This window comes from Xiphophorus maculatus, chromosome 22 (genome assembly GCF_002775205.1).
Source record: "Xiphophorus maculatus strain JP 163 A chromosome 22, X_maculatus-5.0-male, whole genome shotgun sequence".
Classification (NCBI taxonomy): domain Eukaryota; kingdom Metazoa; phylum Chordata; class Actinopteri; order Cyprinodontiformes; family Poeciliidae; genus Xiphophorus; species Xiphophorus maculatus.
The window spans coordinates 15,641,732-15,662,834 of NC_036464.1; the positions used below are offsets into that span (position 1 = coordinate 15,641,732).

The window sequence follows — 21,103 nt, forward strand, 5'->3', positions numbered from 1 at the left end:
ACACTCAGCAGTGTGGATTTGGGCTTCCCTTTAGCACACACCTTTTTATTCTAAAGCACCAGGCCTTGGAGGTGACATGTGTTGTATTTGGAGAAAGAAAGCACAACTAGTGGGTCTGACTTGTCAGTCTGTGGTTATTCAACAGAGGATTATAGCCAGCTCTCCTCACTCTGGGATTAAACTTTCTCTGCGAGACACGCTTTTTAATTCATTTGCAGTCATCTGTATTAGTTGCTGCATTTCTGGCTTACTCTTTTCACAGTTATGGTCTTCATTAATTAGATTTTTTGTTGTTGTCATTTTGAGAGAATGGTGAGGGTGATCTAATTAATGTTTTAGCATTGTCTTATAAGAGCCTGAAGACAAGTTGTGTACCTTCAGGCAGAGAAGCTGGTAGAAAGGGATCATTGGGGATGAAATCCTCAGAGTGGTTGTGTGTCTGTGAACAAGGCAGGGTGTGAGAGAAGAGGAGAGGTATTCTGAATGTGATGTGTCTTGCTGATAGCAACCTGCTCTCAGCATGTCCTCGTCTCATGCTGCCTGCCTGCTCTTGTTCTCTACTTTGCCGCCTATGCCAGCAAAGCCTCCAAAGACACGCATGTACAAAATCATCCAAAGACACGTCGTTCTGCCAAAGGAAAATGATGCAGGTGCACACATTAATACGCACTGATTAGCGCCCACAAGCTGTAAATTATTAGTGGCAAAGATGGCAAACTGCTTCATGTTTTCTGTAGAGGATTATTTAGGCACTGTTTTTACATTTGTGTACCTAAACACTGCAGCTTTCGTGTTGCAAAAGATTTCTGCTAAATATTGAGCATGAATGATGTGTATTGACCCTGCTTTTCAACAAGAGAAAGCAGTCTCTATGTTCTCAGATTTATCTAAATACATTTTTACAAATGTAAACACCAGCAATTAGGCTCTATTCATTCCCTTGCTAGTGTGCTGATTTCTGCACACTACATATTTATATCCATAGAGCGGTAACACATTTTCACATTTTGCAACTTTACAACTATGAACATCAGTGTATTTTGGTCATAGTTGTCTACCTAAATTGACAGGCTAAGCAAGAAGAGTATTAAAGACGCTTTACATGAAATCCGTTATTTCCATTCATGTACACACTCGATTGCTGATGATGGCAAGCTACTGGATTGTAGCTACAGCTCCCCTATGACAGATTGATAGAAATGAGGCAGCTATATTGCGCCATTGGCCCTTCTGACCACTGCCAAAAGGCAAGGTGAGTGAAGAGTCTTGTCCAAGGACACAACAACAGAGACACAGTAAACTTTTGGTCTGATGAGACCAAAATTGATTTTTTTTCCCTACTTCCATGCTAAACGTGATATCAGAGTGACACTGCATATATCACTCTGAACACACCCTCCTCACTGTAACAACATGATGGTTGCAGCATCATATATTCATAGGAAGACGGTTGGAAAAGGTGATTCCAGGGATCTGGTTACAAATGCACTTGTACATAAACTTTGAAACCAACATCTCATTTATTTAGTTAATTATGCCCTAGTTTATATTGGTCATCTAGTCTGCTTATTTTGCTTTCTTGACTTGTTTTCTCATTTTTGGGACTTCTGATCTTCCTTTTTCCCTCCCAAGTGCTTTTTAGGACTCATAGGCTTTGTTCCTCCAAGCTATTACCACGACTCACCAAGACTCTTTATCCCAGCGAGTAGCTATATTTCTTTGCACGCTAAAAGGTTTTGCCAGTGAGACAGAGGCGGGTGATAGGCAGAGGGAGCAAGAGAGACTGAGACAACAGGGCTTTTGTTGAGAAGTTCACCAGCCCCCAAAGTGCACAGTCAGCAGCTTGCTCTGTGTACAGCAACCCAGGACATGGGGCAGTGTTTCTGTGTTATAGGAGGAGGGTTGCTGTCCTCTATGTCAATGAAATTCTGTCCTATAAACCACTCTTTCCAGACAAAATGAATTATGACCGTGGTGCTCTTTGTCACCAGCAAGGCTTTTAAATACCTCCCAAGAGCTCGACCTGGCTTTACTTTCTCTGTCAGTCCGAGTTTGCGTCAGTAGCTGTCATTCTGTGACGCACGCCGCCACTTACCTTGTCACCCTACTTTCTTACTCTTCATTGCTCTTTGTACCTTCCTCTGACTTCATCACCTCAGAGCAGTGTTGTGAACACACAGAGGAACCCATCAGTTTGCCAGCTGTTAGAATATATTTAGATGGTTACTTGCTTGAGGATGGCCTTATTACTTTTACTAACTTTCCCACTCAAATTATTATCTAATTTTAGGCTTATCTGCATTTTTAAATTTTTAGACTTTACACAGTTGAACTCCAGTTCTTGAGATCAAGAATCTGATAGGAGACGAATGCTATCAGCAGGGAAACAAGTCTCGAACCTATCTGGACTGAAAGACTGCTCGCACATGAAGAAAGCTTTACTCAAAAGCAGCATTAAGAACCAATTACAGCTTACAAATTTGCTCTGGGGCAACAGGAAGAACTTAATTTCAGTGGAAAAGTCCTCAGACAACTTTGTTCAAGACTAAAAGTGAATCTTTTAGCCATAATGACCGTTGTTACATTTAGAGGAAGTAGGAAAAGCTTACAACTTAAAACTCTTTCTATCACTCCTCGTGATAGCTGCACCATATTGGGGGAGTGTTTTGATGCTGGATGAACTGCTGCGCTTCACGAATGCATGGCCTGATGAAGACAGAACATATTTTATTAATATTGAAACGGCATCTCAAGACGTCGGTCAGAAACCTAAAAACCTGTGTGCGAATGAGTCTTTCAAATAGACAATCGTCCTAATTTTACTGTCAAAATAGTTACAAAGTGACTTTGAGAGACATTGGAATCAATTTTTTGGCATGGTTATCTCAAAGCCCTGATCTCAGCCAGATAAAAAAAAAGTTAGGAGTTCTGGAAAGGTGTGTGTGAGCGAGCCAATCTACAGATCTGACATAATTGCACCAGTACTGTCAGATGTAATGCGACGGAAGTCCAGCAAACTATCGTGAAAGTTTGTGGCAGGATGCACAAAACAACTGTGCTAAGTCATACCAGATTCTGAGAGCTGGCATTTACAATTTTTACTTTGATGAAAGTAAAATGGACTAAGGATTTTTTCTGATGTATTATACTTCCATTAAGCGAATAGATTCTGGTAATATGAGCTTGCCTAAAACAGTAAAACATTAATCTGATTTGATGTCAGACAGTGAGGGGGGAAATGTATCCTTGCCATTTTACAGAATGTATTTAAATATCTTGCTTCAACTGTAATAGCTTACCATATATTGCGTCTTTGGTGTTGCTGTAAATGACACCAATTGTCAGTTTGACACTGTAACCTTTCATCAGCATTGAGTTGCAAACTCCATGTAACAAGTTATTTAGAATGTTTAAAGTCAAAGCTGGCTTCACAGTCAATGCTTCAGCATTTATAGAGTAGGAAAAGCCATATTTATTCACATTTTTATGTTGAACAAAGTAAAAAAATGTACTTATTTTAAAACATTCTCCATTTCAGTTGCACTTTCTATTATTCCAACTGATGTTGGCTTGCTTCTTGTCAATTTTCCTTGTGTTTACCACGCTCTTCACATATTCAGTCCAAAAAATGCTGAAATAAAATTCAAATGCTTTGAGCCTTTTTCATTGCCCGTTTAAAGAAAACCCTCTGATCTGTAACCTCAATTCCTGCACAAACCACAACACTTTCCTCCTCTGAATAATGAAAACAGATGGCTGTGGATGGTAAAATAAAACATGAATACCCTTTCATGTGTGCACACACAATATGACCATATTTTTAATGCTCTGACTGATTTTTGAAGTACTTGTGTCAAAACAGCCAGCCAGTCTCAGAGTCTGCTGGCTCAAATCAGCTTTAAGACAACCTAAGAGTTATCGGTTGTGAAAACAGGTTGTGTTTAGTAGAAGAAACCTGGCTTTCACCTCTCCATTGGAGTCCTTACTTTAATTTAATGCAGATGAAGGAAATCACATGCAGTTCTTTTCCACTGAACAAAGGAGAGACCGACCCAGTTTTACTGCAGTAATGGTTCGCTTTGCTAAAGCTCTTAAACAAAATGTTCCCAGTGATGACACCCAAATTCGCATTACATGTTTGTCCTCTTTATCAAGTCAGGGTTATTGGCAAAAGACACACTGCTGACATTTTTAATAAGTAATATTTTTAATAAAATCTTTGTTTTCTAATTCTGGTTTCCCAATATATTTAGATTTAGCACTATGATTGCAAATTAATTTGTGATAAGTAAAAACCTATCCTCTCATCTGCTCTGTCCCCTGATATGTGCCTTACTATCGCTGCAAATCAGAATCAACCACTGTCTGTGTCTTTAGGCTCCATCTGATTGGTATAAAGAAAGTATGTGCACGGAATTATAAATGATCAAGATTTTTGAACACCCATTTTCTAAAGCAATCCAGATCTTTTTTTCCCTCCACATAATCTGATGCTAAATTCTGAACATTTATTTTTCACATCTGGAGCATTGTTTCTGAGTAGTAATTATGCCCTTTTCATCATGATCTTTTTTAGTTATTGCCATTTCATGTTATGCTCTTTTAAGTGAAACCCACGAAGTCTTTTCTAAATCTGTAATTAAACATGACTGGAATATCGTAAAGATTTATAACATTTCAGCAGTTATTTTGTTTTTGCTCCGGCTCTGTTTTGCCTTGTGTATGTCCTAGCTGCAGCATGTTACCCAGCGTTTGGAGGACATGTTGCAGACATCTTTCACCCTTTTATTTCTGACCCCAGGAGGAGGCAAGCTGTTCAGTAGGAAATTATGCCTCGTTTATGCTGAGCTAGGCCTCTTTGCATAGAGATAATAGGTTGGTCTGGATGGCACCGATGTGCTTTTTTTTAGGATTCCAGTGCTGCATAGGGGCTGTGACAGGTTCACTGGACTAAACTTTTCTCTGTGTCCCAAATGACTTGCAGAGATCCAAACACGTCTAGGGTTCAAGCTGTTCATGGCAGTCTTGATTTTCAGTCAATAGTGGAACAGATATTATTTTGAGATGCACCAGAGGCCAGAGTTGGACCTCTATATAAAAAAAGATGTGTGGGATTTACCATGCTATGATGAGCACTGAGGTGTGAGGCAGGGAGCATGTAGCCAGCCTGGAAGTATTCCTGTCTCATAGAGTCATCATATAGTGGTCATTGTTTTTTGGCCAAGCACAAACTCTCGAAGGCAGATGATCAATCTTTCACTCTGTCTGTAAGGTTTCACTGGCTCCATGCCCAGAATTCTGGTCTGCGGTGTTGCTACCATCCCAGAAATCAGACCCACTCACAGTTTACAGTAAAGTACCAGTACACAGTAAAGAATGTATGAAATTACTTAACAATTTTTAAGTTACATAGTGACGATTTGAACCTTTTTTTGAACCAGTGTTGCTGTCTGTGTCAATGAATTTTGACCAGCGTTTTCAAATATGTTTTTTTATGATAGCATTGTGTGAGTTGCCTCACAGCAAGAAGGTCCTGGCCCTGAGGTCTTTCTTCATGAAGATTGCATGTTGTGCATGCATGGGTTCTCTTCAGGTACTACTGGCAGCTTAATTAGTGTGCTTGTGTGCTCGGTTATTTGTTCTGTTTGTTTCTCTGTCGCCCTGTTTGGAACTGGCAATCTGTTTCTTGCACACCCCGCCCCTCATACAATGATCATCAGACCCAAACCACCCCCTACCTCTATCCTCATCCTCCTTGCCCCCCACCAAACACACACACACACACTGCTACCTTCTCGTAGGATAAGCAGGTATAGACAATGGATTGATGTGATTACATATGAAAGCCATTGCCATGTTTATGCCTTTTGCTCTTAGAATGAAAGTTATTTTAACTTAAAGCATGCTAATATAAAAACTTTTTACTATATTGCTAAGAAAACATTTGCTGACCTAAACCACCTCATTTGAACACAGTGGAAATTAAAACTAATTATCTTGCACACAAAACATTAGTATCACATGAGGTCCTCCTTTACAACTAAGCTGTCATCACTCAGTTTGTTCATCCAGGAGTTTTGGGTGAGATCTTGCCTCCAGAGATCTCACCCAAATCTCAACAATGTTTTTGCACATTGTCGTCATGTTTCTACAAGCCTAAATTCATTCTGATGTTTTCTTTTTTCAATCATAGAGCAACACAAAGTAATGGCATAATTGTGAAGGTAAAGGAAAAGGGGTACATGGTTAACATTTTTAACAAATAAAATAAAAAAAATAAAAAGGTTGTGTGCATTTACTATGTCCTTTAATATAATCTCTACACAAATTCCAGTGCAACTACTAAACGGAATCCACCTGTGTGCAATTTAATCTCTTTCTGAACACAGCTGTTCTTTGAAGGCTTCAGAGATTTTGTTAGAGAACATTAGTAATCAAACCACAGAACACAGCAGACAGGTCAGGGAGAAAATTGTGCCAACATTTAAGATGGGGTCAGTTTATAAATTAATGTCTTAAACATTAATATTGCATGAGGTCTGTTCAATTCATTATCTAAAAAAGCACCTATTAGATGGGATTTTTTTTGAAAGACTTGACAAATATCATCTCTATATATTTGTCATGTAAACTGGCAGAACTACTGTTAATTTGCAAAGAAGAAAAAGCAGCAAACAGTTCTGAAAAAGTTTGAAAATGCACAGAGCTCACTCTTCTTTATAACAAGCCCTCCTTTACAAAACGCATTTTTTCATCCGTGTGACTAGCTCTGATCTGACTCAGAGTTATATCAGTAACACAGCAAGTTAAACCCCCACCCTCTGAGCCGCCATCCTTCCTAGACCCTGGGAACACGTGCAAAACAGACATCATTCAAGCCTTGAAGGGAATTGTGTGAAAAATAGCTTGTTTCAGTCTATAAATCTACTAAGTTTAAGATATGGAGTGTACATAGCTTTCTATTGCCTAGCCTTAAATGTTGCGGAAAGTGATATACATAGAATATAGATTGAAAATGAGGTATAAAGGAGTTCTGCTGCTGGGTTGGTGCTCAATCTTTGTAAATGCGACAAGTTGAGGAATAAGAAACGGTATTGCAAAACATTTGTGGGACTGAAATGTCTCTTATTTAAACCACATCATCCGTACAGTGCATAGAGCCCCTGTCAGGGTTTAGCTGTCAACATTATGAAGACGATCTTTCTGCTTTCTGGCTTAATACTGCCACATCCTTTAGCTACACATAAATAGGCAGTAAAATCAGTCGGTAGTTTTCAGCAGCATTAGTTTGTTGTATTTGCTCCTCTATAGTTTAAAGAGTGTGAAGCTGGGGAAACTAGAGTTGAGGGATATGTAGACTCATTGTGGCTCACTGACAGAAAGATAAGGCTATGTTGCCTTATGAACAATTGTATAAACTGTACTGTAATATCTCTTTTACAAATATCTTTTAATATCTCTTTTGACAGACGCTCACAGCAATCCAACAATACTAACCAGGTTGGCCACTGTTCCTAGTAAATACATTTCTAGATGGCAAATAAAGTACTAACTTGTTCCAGGGATTATACTACAAAATATTTTTTCATTGAATCACAGGTAAGTGAATAGAATATTATTTTTCACACTGAGTTTGTGTTGCGCAGTGCAGACACTGCTAACTTTTGAATAGCCTGATATTTATTGCTCTTTAAGTTTATGTGGATTGAAATGAAATATAAGATTTTTTTTTCTCTCTTCAGGTTTTGCTTTAAAATAAAACCTGGAGTTTTCCAGATAAATTTGTGTTCATACTATAAGCTTTAATAAAATAAATCAAACTTTTTCTTTTTTAAAATACACAAATTTTGAAGAGCTGATATTTTTGTTGTAATTTTTTAGTTATCTTTTTGGTAGGGGCAGACTTAAAAATGAATTTAGTGTAACCCAGCTGCGAAAGGTTGGAGCCACACTTTGCATGTTGTGTGTGTCCTTCTTTTCAGCACATAGCAAAGTCAGTTTTCCTCTCATCCACTTTCTCCATGGCAACGTGTGTCGACTTGGTTTATGAGCTGAAGAATATAATCTGGTTGTCTGAAGCAACTGTTGGTAGCGTAGTACACGGTGTGACTGCGAGGGGAAGCAGACGGAGTAATGGGGGAAGTGGAACCTCATCGGTGGAGCAAGCACTCCCCTGACCTATTTAGATGACAGCGAAAGGGCCTTTGTTGCCATTGCCTCAGGACTTCCACTGGAATAATTCCCACCTAAGATGCTAGTGTGTTGTAACATGTAACTGCTCCTGTTAAAATATACGATGACTTTTGGCAGTGACATTTTACTTTGCTATTTAATAGAATTCCTCCAGTCCTTTTTCTTTCGTCTTACTGTTAGACTGGTACCTTCTCCCACTGTGGAGATCAGATCTATGGTTCAATAAGGGAGCTCCATTTTATTGATACAGTGAATGTGTTTACAAATGATCAGCCTCACAGTTTGTGGCTGGTGCTAATTGGTATCGATAATAAAAAAGGCCTCTCGCCACTGAGTCATCTTTGCCACTCTGAGTCCCTCCGTACTGCATGCTGGGTTGAATTATCAGCCGGGGATTTTAATCTCATTATAGAAATTGTGGTGCACACATCCGTCCTTGCAGAGAAAGCGTGTTGTGTATTTCCAAAGATTGTCCCAGAACTGCTGCATGCGTAGGAGTTATAGCTGTATGCTATTTGGTGAGTGGCTTTAGTAGATTACAGAGATTTATCCAAGTACCGTAGCTTGCCTTTTCAAATCACACAGCGAAACATAAAGGAAGGTGATGTTTAGAGGTGCACCAGTAGATCAGCCAGAGATCTGACTCAGACTTTTTTTTTTTCTTCATCATGAAAATCTGGTAAAAGTTGGAGAAATATGCTAAGATGAATAAATGGAAATAATCTTATATCCTCATTTCTTGGTGAATTTAGTTTGGTGCTATCTGTTGAAATTTTTTTCTATTTGATAAAATTTATTTTCTTTGTTTTTTTTCTTAACTTTTATCACAAAAAATATAAAAAGAGTGCACTTAATAATATGTAAAGATGTTATTAAACTAAATGCTAGAGATGCTACCTCCAGCATGACAGTAAAAAAAACAACAAATTAAAGCCTTAGCTACACATTTGCAAATAATAATAATAAAAAAAACATGTTTGTTTAGAATTTCAAAAAATATGTGTGAACTGGAAATGAATAAAAAAATTGACCTGTTTAGTGAAGAGTACGACTCTCAAGGAAAGCAAAGTATCATAGTAGAAACGCTAACCAAGTATTTAGTAACAACAAAAATATATACTTTCTTCTTTTGGAAAACATTTTTTGGGTTCTGGTACTGCAACAACTTGGTTGTAGCTTTTTAGTGATTTTACCATAAAAATAGAGTTTTAGTATTTAGTTAAAAAAGTTAAAGAAAATAAAGAATGCTTTTAAAGAAAAGTCAGTCGACATACTACTCTAGTCATCATGATCAAGTTGTAGGTTAGTTGCACGTAGGTTAGGTTAGGGTAGTTAGTATTTTGTCTGTGTTCAATAGCCTGTAGTATATTTAGTCTGTTTTGGTCCTTAGAATAAAAAGTAAGAAAACAGGATCAATCTGTCTAAAAATTTTGAACTGAAAAACAAATGTGGCAGTCTTAAAAAAAGAGGAATGAGATGCATGCAACTACTGAGTGAATTTTATCATCTGAGGGTGTTTCTGTCCATGCAATATCTGTCCTCATAACTTTGCCATAAGGTTGCCCTCAAATACTCTTGTTTTTTTTTTCTTCTTTGTATCAGAGCTTCACTGAGTTTGCCTCTAGGATATTATGAAAAGATTTATCCTGCAACTAAGCTGACATAATGCCTCGCAGTGGCTCCCGTCTGTTTTTGTGAGACATCGTCAGTCACATACTGGGTTCAAGAAGTCAAATATTGCATTGGAAAGCCACCAAAGACATTGAAAAGCAACAAGCAAAAAGGAACCGCTTTTTGCATCGATGTGCTGATTGTAGAGAGTTACTGCTGTGCAACTCCACAGCACTTCTCATCATGTCTGGTGGAACAATATGCAATCAAAGCTGTGTGCTGGAAGCATTTTGCAGAGCAGGAGGGTTGAGCGTCAGACGGGGAATGTCAGAACATATTAAAAGCCTTTGCGCTTTGCTTCTCTCTTTCCCCGCCCTCCCCCCCTCTCCAATATACACTTCTTCCTTATCTTTTCTGTGACTTACTTAGGCTATCTCTTTTCATCCATCCTCTACTTGCCCATGCCCACTTTGTGTTTCTCCTCTCCTTTCCTCCGTCTGCCAGCCCTAAGATGGAGTGGCTCAGTCACACAGAGCTCATAGTTAATTAGGCTTGGCCTCGTCACACAGGAGAGCTGCAGCTAAAGCCAGTGGGAAGCAAGGGCAGAAGTAGAAGTCAAGAACTGCTGCTGTCAAACTGCGACTTCACTGCCACTGATGAGGCTGGCCACCATTTCAGCTCTCTTTTAAATCCCGATTTTTATTTTTTATACACAATCAAGTTCCTGGATTCTGAGCTAACCACAAGATTATTGTGGTTAGAATAAAAAATGTCCAGATTATATGAATTGGTGTGTGTCTTTGTTTCCACCTGGATTTACATGAAGCGTAGTTTGTAATGCCTGCATTCGGTTGAGCTTCTCTGGGTTTTTGACTGCAGTGTTGGCAGTGGAGCATTTCAGAGCCAAGCTGGCCACGCTGTGCCCTGTTTTCACAGGATGACACAGTTTCCCGACGGTTCCATAAAACATATGTGGTATGCTTTTGCTCAAGATGCACCATTAAAATATAGTACATCTTGCACACATCTGTTCTTCGTGTTATTATTCTGTAACAATCTGAGGAGGCCCACAGAAACCGGCCTGGAAGTTCAAAAAGCACACCTCAAACTCAGCTTGGATCTGATCTCTCAAAACAAACAGAAAAATTCTATCAAGTTCTCCATTGATCTGGCGAAAGTTTATTAAATGCAATGCATAGGATATAACAAGTATAAAAGTCAGATTTCTAACTTGGCTGCTGAAAGAAAAATTGATTAATTCAATTTACTGTAGTTGAATTAATATAGAGCCAGTGAGAAGAAGTGAAGTACAAACACGGCTCCATATTTATCACACGACTGTGCATTAAATAAAGAGCTGAGTATATATTATTAATTTCTCAGCACACTGTACTATGGGTTTATCATTCTGTTCATGCTGTGCGTCTGAATGGCTGTCCTGTCCTGGCAGGTTCCACCTACAGCGTCCTGTCCACCATGCCATCAGACTCGGAAAGCAGCAGTTCTCTCAGTAGCGTTGGTATGTATAATAATGAAAGACTTCTGCTGCACATTTTTGTATAAGAGTGGGTGGGTGAGATTGGAATCCAAAATGGGCCAAAACAATGCTGAAGTATATCCAGGAAAATGAAGGAATGTGTTTATAAATGCCTGATTTAAAGGACAGGAAGTTGGATTTATTTGTCCTTTTAAAGCCCACAATGTGTGCAAAAAACACTCTACCAATTCTTCCCTATTTTCTAAGGAGGCTTGCCATGTCTGCCTCTCCCTGTTTCTGACAGAGGTCCAAGTGACTCAGCTGTTACATAAACCCAAGAAAGATTCAAAAGTTGACTCAAAGATGCACATAATCCCCAGACTTCCTGCCGGGGGTGTTCTTTTGAAGAAAGCAATCCTGAATGTGACTCTGAAATTATCTTCCTGATCTGACTACTCAACAAAGATTTGCAATAATTAAGCATAAATGCTTTACTGAAGTGGAAAAGTACTACAATCTATGTAGTGGCCTGAAGAATTTTATTAGAGTTAAAACTGAAAAAAATGGCTCCAATAAATAAAATCCAAATTTCAGTTCTTTCTGTCAGTTGTTTGTTGATAGAAGTGCTCAAATAAACCATTTAATAATAATCTTAATACTGTGTTACTAGATAGAGTGGATCATCCTAAACTTGTCTCGTCTTTCTTACTTTCATCATTTTTCTAGTATTTAAAAATTTTGAGTTAAACAAAATGTAACTTTCATGATCAGAACAGAAATTCTGATCATGAAAGTTGGGAAAAGACAGGCTGTGTAGTAAAAGTTACATATTTGAAATTATCACAATATTCAATATTTCTCATAGCCATTTGTTACTCAATCAGTTAATATGCTCAATAGTTTTGCTGTGTGTCATAAGTGACTCTAATGGGCTCATTGTTACAGGTTCCCCTGTAAACGGTGAAGCGTCCTCCCCTCCCCCAGCCGTTAACGACAACCGTCACGCCGGCGACAACCTGGACACCATCCTCCTGCAGCTCCGCCAGGTGACCAGGGAGCGGGATGAGCTTCGGAAGCGTCTGGCGTTGGCATCGCCTGGGACCACCTTCGATGACTGCAGGTACAAACCTGGACTGAAACGTTGTTCTTGGACATTTAAGGTATTTTTTTTTTTACTTGTGATATGTTCCTGGGAGCAGCATAGCTTGATCAGTAACGTTTGTTTATCCAGGAAGGCAAAGTCACTGGGATTACAGTGTCATCAGTTCTTTCTGCTGTCTTTTCATCTGCTAATTCTCTGCACTTTGGAATAATGTTGACTCTACAAACACTGAGTATTTGTCCTTGAGCTGAATGAGCTTTAGTCTTTAGGCTTTTCAATATGCTATAGAAGAGATCATTGCTTACATATCTTTTTTTTTGTTTGCTAGAGACATTTCCTCTTATTAAATTCTTCAGTACAATGAAAATCTCAGCCTTTTCACATCTTTTAGAGCTATTAAACAATATGGGGTAGAATTCTGACTGCTTGCTGCTTTTCTTTTATAGGCCAAATCCCAAAGCCAGCCATGACTACGAGCGCCTGAAAAGCCAGTGCATGAGGGCCATGGGAGACCTACAGTCTCTTCAGAACCAGCATACCAAAACACTGAAGAGGTGTGAGGAGGCCGTGAAGGAAGCCGACTTCTACCAGTAAGCATCCCTCCAGTAACACCTGTTTTCATCTCCACATTAATAATGAAGGCAGTATACGGCAATATGCTTAGATTAGCCAGCAGTGGTGTCTGTGCCACTCTGCTCGTTTCTGAAAAATGTAGGTTGAACATTCTGTCACAAGCCACCTGCTAGGAATAATAAAGTTTTACTGCACTGTTTTACAACATTTGTACCAAATGCTGGCATGGTGCTTCCATTAACCTAATTGAAAGAGCTTCCCTTGTAGCTACAGCCAGCTTTCACACTAACAGCTCTGGCTGTACAGAAATCCTGCACGCTTTTTAAAAGCTTGAAAATGAAGGCATTTATGAGATTGAATCGTTCAGCGTAACAGCTTGGGAACCGAGGCCACAATTATGATCATGTGCTACCTGCTTGAGAGTTGGAATATTTTGAAATATGGAAAATTCTGGCTTTTAGCTTATACTGAAACAGGAATTTGTAACCTTTTGGAAAAGCACGAGGAAGTATTTGGGTCTTTACTGTGTCACCATATTCAGAAAATCCCATTAAAATCTGTCCCTGTAACTGCTTTAGTGTTGTGACTGCAACAGTTCAGATATATTCCTGCTCATCTTTTCCCCCAGCATGCTGCACAGCCGCGTCCTGGGCGACCAGGCTCAGCTGAAGGAGGAGATGGAAACGGTCAGGAGGGAGAATGCCCAACTTGTCCGAGAACACAACCACCTGAAACAGAACTGCGAGGAGCTCAAACGACTTCACAGTCAAGACCAGAAGGAGTTGGCAGACCTTCGGCTGCAACAACAGCAGGTACAGCTGCGACACAAACACATCACTGAGTGAATGATGAAGCAGCTCAGATGCTGTTTTGTGAATATGACACACAATTCAATTAACATTTGTTTCTGTGCTGAAAGAAACGGTTTCAGGTTTTTTTCTTTTCTTTTTTAAATTATAGAAATCTACCCTTTTATGTTCTATGCAGTGAACAGTTTGTTCCAAGGGAATTGCGACCCTTATTGTATTACTGTAAATTTCTCTTACACAGCCCCCATGGGTACGCTGCTGCAGTTCTAAACAGGGCAGGAAAGAGGAGGGAGATGCATGCAGAGCATTTCTGAAAAGGGCAAACACAGAAGAAAAGGGCTTGGCCTCGGCGAAGGGCATTCTGATCTAAACCGTGTTGCTACAAGTTCACAGTATATCTAGTATATGTTGCTTAGCCGAGGTCAATCCAGCCCTAGGGTGACAGCAGATCTCTCAGGAATCGGGAAGACTGGATCAGCAAAACTGTCACGAGAAAGAGAGAGAGTCTTATTGAGAATGACTTGAGTCTGAAGGACAAACGCTGTACATAATCAGTTTAAGTTGTTAAGTTTTAGTCAAGAACACAAGTGCAGGTCAATGAGTCTGCTTAATTTTATAAATCATATTTTATTTGATTGTAAATAGAAATCTCTCTGCATATTGATGCCATCTGGTTCTAACGTGGTGCACAGCAATAGCAAGACAATAGTTTACTGTTTTACATGTGCTGTCCTGTCCAGGTGATGAGGGAGAAAGGCTCGTCGGAGGTGTTGAATCAGTTGTACGACACTGCGATGGACAAACTGGAGGGCATGAAGAAGGACTATGACGCCCTCAGCAAGCGCTACGGCGAGAAGGTGGCCAACCACAACACTGACCTGAGTCGTCTGGAGCAGGCGGAGGAGGAGAACCGCCGGCTGCAGAAGCAGATGGATGCTTTGCTAAAACAGCGAGACTCAGCCATGCACTACCAGCAGCAGTTCTCCACGTCGATGAGGAGGTGAAAGCACAAACTGAGGCGAAGTTGAAATCCCACCACGATTTAATCAAAACATCTCAGGAGTTGGTGGTGAAACTCTGAGCTGATTCTTACCGTGATCCTTTGGTTCGCAGGTTTGATTCAGTGCAGCAGGAGCTGAACAAGTCGTCGGCTCAAAACAAGGAGCTGCAGAGGGAGATGGAGCGACTGCAGTCGGAGGTGACGCGCTACAAAAACCTGCAGCTGAAGGCTTCCAAGGACTGCGAGAAGTACAAGGAGGAGAGGGATTCCGTCTTCAATGAGTACCGCCTCATCATGAGTGAGAGGGACCAGGTGATCAAAGAGCTGGATAAGCTGCAGACGGAATTGGAGGCGGCTGAAGCACGACTGAAGAACACTTCTTCAGAGCGGGTAGTGGCTAGTGAGGAGTTGGAAGCACTCAGACAGGTGAGAGACTCATTTATTGTGCATAAGCAGTTTTGCCTAAAAAATAGTTTTTCATAAAGAGGAGTCATTTTTCAAGAAAGATACTGTAGTTAAAAGTACAGATTGAGTATTTTGGACAATATCCAATTAAAATCATACTTTTACGTATTAATATTACTTACAGTGCTTTGCAAAAATATTTCTGTACCTTGAATTTTACAAATTTCTTATGATATATCTTTACTTATTTATTGCATTTCATTTTGATATTATGTGATGGACCATCTCAAAGTAGTAAGTACTTGTAAAGTAGAAGGAAAATGACATTTGGTATTTAAAGTCCCTTTTACTCTGATACCCCTGCACATAATTCCAGATGAGGGGCAGAAATCCAAAGTTCAGGTGACAAAAACCTATGGGCAGGACATGTATTGGTGTTGCACTGCACAAATCTGACATTTTTATTGAAAAGTGGCCAGCAGAAAGCCACACAGGGAACACAGGAAATATGTGAAAGTGGTCAGACTGAACTTTTTAATCTACACTGTGATGGGATACTAGCGATAAACATCTGCAGAACAATCACCACAAAACAAACAATTAAATATTTTAGTTCAAAGCATAATCCTTCTTCTAGAATGACCTAGTCAAAGTCTAGACCCAAATCCAATTTAAAAACTTAAGCTATTTTGCAAAGAAGGACGGATCGATGATTTAACCTCTAGATGTGCAAAGCTGTTTTAGACCTACCGCAAAAGACTTCCAGCTGTAATTTGGTAGATTTGTTTATGGAGTCTAAGGGGAAAGGGTGCTGAACACACCCGCAGAGCACATTTTTCAGATTATTTGTTAAAAAATATACATATCATATACTCTTTTCGTTCCTTATTATGGTCTTGTGCCTCTTTGTCGTAGTGTATCCAATTAAAACACATTAAATGTTGCACACTGTAACATGAAAGAAAATCATGAAAAAGTTCAAAATGTATAATAGTTGCAGTACTCTATACATAAAAATTTTATGTATAGAGTAAGTACATTTTTATAATACTTATACAGTGTAAAAATGTTGTGTATAACATTCAGCTACTGTATCTTTAAGTAGATATATATTGCTTAGCAAAAAGGGGTTGTGAGCCAGATAAACAGATTGAATAGGAGTGTGAAATATTTCCTTGTTTGGTGGGGTTGTATTTGGAGTGCAGATGCTACATCGGACATGAATTGCTGTGTTTTTGTGCATCTGACAGACATTTATCACCCAGACCCAGTCTACACTTTGTTATTTTCGTCCCTTTTACCCACATGTTTTACTGTAGTGCTGTTATGTAAACGCAGCCCTCGCTGCTTTCTACCCTCTCACTGGCTGAGTGAGCACCGTTTTTAGTCTGCATGTCTGATGAGAAGCAGATTAGCATCACATTATTAGTAAATATAAGGGATGCATCAATCAGTCCGGTACTGGACAAAATAATTTTGGTTGAGTGGGGCAGGTCAGATACTAAAAATGTCTTTTGTCATGTGCATTTAAAGGATTGAAGCTTCCACTTTTTTTGATCTATAAATGCATCACCAATATTATGTACTATGATGCGACTTTTTTGAGTAGAGTAGAAATCGGATAAAGGTTAGGCGTATGGGGATAATCTTGCAATCCCCTCATTTGCTGTTGGATTCAAACTCATTAAAAAGCTGCTGCATGTTTTTCATGGTCAACAGCATCTAATTGTTAGATTAAAATAATAAATACAAAAAAATGGTGTTATAATTCTGAGAGTAATCAAAATCTCAATCTGACAATTAGGTGCGTGAGAGCACTACATATGTGTTGACCAGTAAAAGCCTGATTGCTCCATCTCCAATTAAAATTAAACAGGGCTCTGACTATGAGCCATTTTAGCTGTGGTGGTGTTTAATTGTCATCTTACCAACAAATCTACAAGGAAAACAGTGCTAAATTTAGATTACCACATACTGTGAAGTTCTTACATTACAGGCTTCACAAGAAAGCCACAGAAAATTAGATGCAGATCTGCACAAATCTGACGTTGTCATTGGAGACACAGTGGGATGGAACCCATACATAAAAACAAATGGATGAATTACACTATGAAGCAAAATGAGCAAACCTGGAAGTTAATCCTGCTCAAAACAACTGCGTATTTTCACAGTGGTTGTGATTCCCTCTGCTTCTGGCTGTGTGGACTTGAACATATAAAGGGCTGTTTGGTGCGGCATATCTTCTGCTGCCACAATATTTTAATCCTTATGAAATCTACAATTTGCAGCCTGACAAAATGATAGTACTCTTTGACTGAATTCATAATTTTGATCGTGCATAGTCTGTAATATTTTTATTGAGGAGCTTGACGACAGGTCAAGTTTCTAACCCTTGTTTGTCACATTCTCTGAGCAGAGAATACTGCAAGTAGAAAAGATCAATTTGGTTAATTAGAAATACAGTATAGCAGTCTGTAATTTTTTTTATGAACTAAACCAATATTTGTTTAAGATTATAGTCCAAATGCAATATAATGGTGTTGGTTTATCCAATGTTTATTTAAGAACAGTCAAATGTGTTGCATTGAATATTATTAGTCAACAACATGCAATACCTACATTAGATTGTAAATGTAGTTTCAGTGTAATTTCATTCCACTCGTGTTCCACAGTAGTTAACATGACCATTAACAAAAAAAAAATCATAAGCAGCATTGCATAAAGCGTCTTCTGCTAGGTGCATTTAGTTTGGTAAACTGCCGTTTCAGTGCAAGTAATTTTGACCACCTTTGTTTTGGTAAAGGAGCTGAACTCGTCACTGGTGGACCGGGACAGGGCCATCTGCGAGCGGAACGAGCTGCTGGAGAAGTACTGCGACGAAGTGAAGGACAAAGCAGAAGCCCAGAAGGAGCTGAGCCAGGCCTGCAAGGACATCGAGATGGTCCGGGAGGAGAGGGACGTGGCTCGCAAGGAGAGGACCGAGGCCATCATTCAACGGGATCAGCTGCTTCGAGAATACTACCAGGCCAGACAAGTAATCACTCATTCTGCTGCTCTTAAAGTCTCTCAAAGGCATCTGTTTATTTGATTCTGTTTTTGTATGTAGGACGCGATGCACCACCAATAAAATAGGAACATGTGAAGTGTTATAGCGTAACATAGTATTTATACATTTGCTCTTCACACCACTTATAACCTTTTAACTGAACCTCACTTATAAAGTCCTGAACTGGTATTTGTATAGGAAAAGTTTGACAACTTAAAACACTTTCATTTTTCTGTACAGGAAAGTTTACAATTGCAGTCAGTCCTGGAAATGATTGTAAAACTTGTAGATCTCATGGGAATCTGTGTGTGGCGTGCACATATGTTAACATGTTTGACAATTTCTAGAAATTAAGTAGCAATTCCTCAAATCATTAACATGAAGCCCAGGATAATTTCAGTAGAACATCATACTCATAAATGTGGCCATTTATGAGTCACATTTATGAGTCACACATAACTAAGTAAAGTAATAATTTACCTAGTTATTTGTTGTATAATTAAAAAAATAAAGAAGAAAATTCAAGGTTTATATTCAGTAAGACTTGTCAACATGTCTCCTTGACTTAAAACTCTGCCTCTCTTGTTTTTGGCTAATAACTTTTCACTACACATTTAAGTATTTGATATGCATACAAACTTTGACATTATTGAAATCATTATTTATTGATTTTTTGTAATCTATGTTCTCAGAAACAAGACTCCGCTACCCTGGACATGGAACGAGCCAATAAGGAGATAGAGATGCTGAGGAAGCAGTATGAAGCCATGTCCCAGGAATTGAAGGAGGCCACACAGGAAGCAGAGGTGGCCAAATGTCGAAGGGACTGGGCCTTCCAAGAGAGGGACAAAATAGTGGCAGAGAGGGAGAGCATAAGGTCAGTGTGTACTTTCAAACCTTTTTTTATTTATTTAATTTTAAACATAAGACACTATCAGTGGGGCTTTCATACTCATTACATTATACTTATTTGCACATATTCCTTTACATCCTGCCACCATCTGTTCTCTCTCTCTCTCCTCAGAACTCTGTGTGATAACTTGCGGCGAGAAAGGGACCGGGCCGTCAGCGACCTGGCCGACGCCTTGCGTAATTTGGACGATATGAGGAAACAGAAGAACGATGCGCTGCGAGAACTCAAAGAATTAAAGTGAGTTCCCTCTCAAGTTTTTTTAAAATGATTCTTTTTTATTGATCAGAGTAATTGTGCACATTTCCACTCCTTATCTGCATTTCATCTCCCTTATGCCTCTTATACTGAACCAATGTGGAGCTTGGTGGTGATTTTTTTTTTTTGGCCTCATTTCCATTTACACAGATTAACATTTTATCCCAGAAAGCATTAGTGTTTTAAGCACATGTAAACATTTTAGATCACACAGTCTCTAATTCTGTTTGCGTTATTCTATGCTGCATGCAAAGGCTCCATCTGCTGGTGAAAGTGGACATAACAGGCATTTCTAAGTCAAAGCTTTGAATGAAGAGCTGTTGACTTTTAAGGCTTGAATTTAAGTTTTGCATAAAGTTGAATCTGCTACCTGACTACAATTTTGGTTTCATCAAGCCCTATGTGGCCTGTTTTCTCTTTCAAGCCTTAAAATCAGTTGCTTCTCCTGTATTTTCAGATCATGCAGTAACTTGGTAAAAACATTCCCTCTTTATCCTGTACCTCTGGGCTTTGAATGTTATTGTTACCTTGTAGGCAGGCCTCAATAGGACCTCATACATCTTGCTGACAAGTCCAGTCTGCTTTTAGTTTTTTTCTGCTTTAAATATAGTGTATATTCCACAACCCACAAAGCAGTAAAGTTTTTATAAAGACATCCAATGTCTTAAAATAAACTCTGAGCTCTATTTTAAGAACTTTGAATTGTGATAATATTTACTGTGGTACCTCACAAGTATTTGTATCTTTCAATTAAAAAAACATTTCATATTACAACCACTAACTTGAATTTAATTTGTTTAGAATTTAAATGGTTAGCCTGTCATGAAGTAGCTCATAACAGTGAAAGAGAAGGAAAGTGATCCACTGTTATCGAAATGTTCTGCAAATAGAAATCCTATAATTAAAAAAATTGTATTTAGTCCCTTCTAATAGTGACCCTAAAGGTACAGGTAAAGGCACTTTTATTTAAATAGCACATTTCAGCAACAAGGCAATACAAAGTGCTTTACATGAATTAAAAGGAAATACAAACAAAATAACAAACAAAAGGAAAGGGCATAAGAAGAAAAATAATCTAATCATGATCTAAAGTATGTAAACTAGGTGCTAAATGAAGTCCAGCTGCCCTAAGATGTTTCTTATTTAGTAAACAGTGTTCAGCTCTGTTATTTCGTCTCACTGCAGCTGTTCTGTGAATCTTCAAAGTTTGTGAGAAATGAATCCCCAGAACGAAACATGGAGAAGCAGCATTCAGCTTCTATGCACCACAAATCTGGAACAAACTTCCAGAAAACTGTAAAACAGCTGAAACACTGAGTTTCTCTAAATAAAGGCTAAAACCCCATCTGCTTACAGTTGCTTTTGAACCATAAGAAATGGAACATTGACCAATATATTCAATTTGTATTGATTTTGATGATGGGACTCGTCAGAATGTAATGTTTGTCACTGGTTTGTCAATTGTTGAGTGTATGTTGTTTTATTGACTTTTTATGTTTGTGTTTTTATGTGAAGCACTTTGAACTGCCTTGTTGCTGAAATGTGCAATATAAATAAATGCGATCGATCGATTGATTGACTAATCAGCATCACAAAGACCAATGAACACAGCAGATAGTTCAGGGAGAATGTTGTGGAAACGTTTGAAACCAGGTTACATTATAAAACAATATCCAAAGCTTCTGTCCAACATACATCAAAACTGACTGCTCAGGCCAG

The 21,103-nt window shown here is 38.8% G+C and overlaps 1 protein-coding gene across 3 annotated transcripts in view; it reads left to right on the forward strand.

The window, feature by feature from the left end:
* The window catches only part of LOC102216658 (disks large homolog 5), a 43,357-nt gene that overhangs the window by 3,688 nt on the left and 18,566 nt on the right, over window positions 1-21,103 (forward strand). For 2 of the 3 annotated variants that reach the window (XM_023327288.1, XM_023327289.1), the window contains exons 2-10: window positions 11,255-11,323; window positions 12,227-12,401; window positions 12,830-12,973; window positions 13,585-13,768; window positions 14,506-14,765; window positions 14,879-15,191; window positions 17,974-18,204; window positions 18,909-19,093; window positions 19,241-19,366. In XM_023327288.1, coding sequence (XP_023183056.1) covers window positions 11,255-11,323; window positions 12,227-12,401; window positions 12,830-12,973; window positions 13,585-13,768; window positions 14,506-14,765; window positions 14,879-15,191; window positions 17,974-18,204; window positions 18,909-19,093; window positions 19,241-19,366 — 1,687 coding nt within the window. The remainder of the gene's footprint in view (window positions 1-11,254; window positions 11,324-12,226; window positions 12,402-12,829; window positions 12,974-13,584; window positions 13,769-14,505; window positions 14,766-14,878; window positions 15,192-17,973; window positions 18,205-18,908; window positions 19,094-19,240; window positions 19,367-21,103) is intronic. The other variant, XM_023327290.1, reaches the window with a different exon arrangement.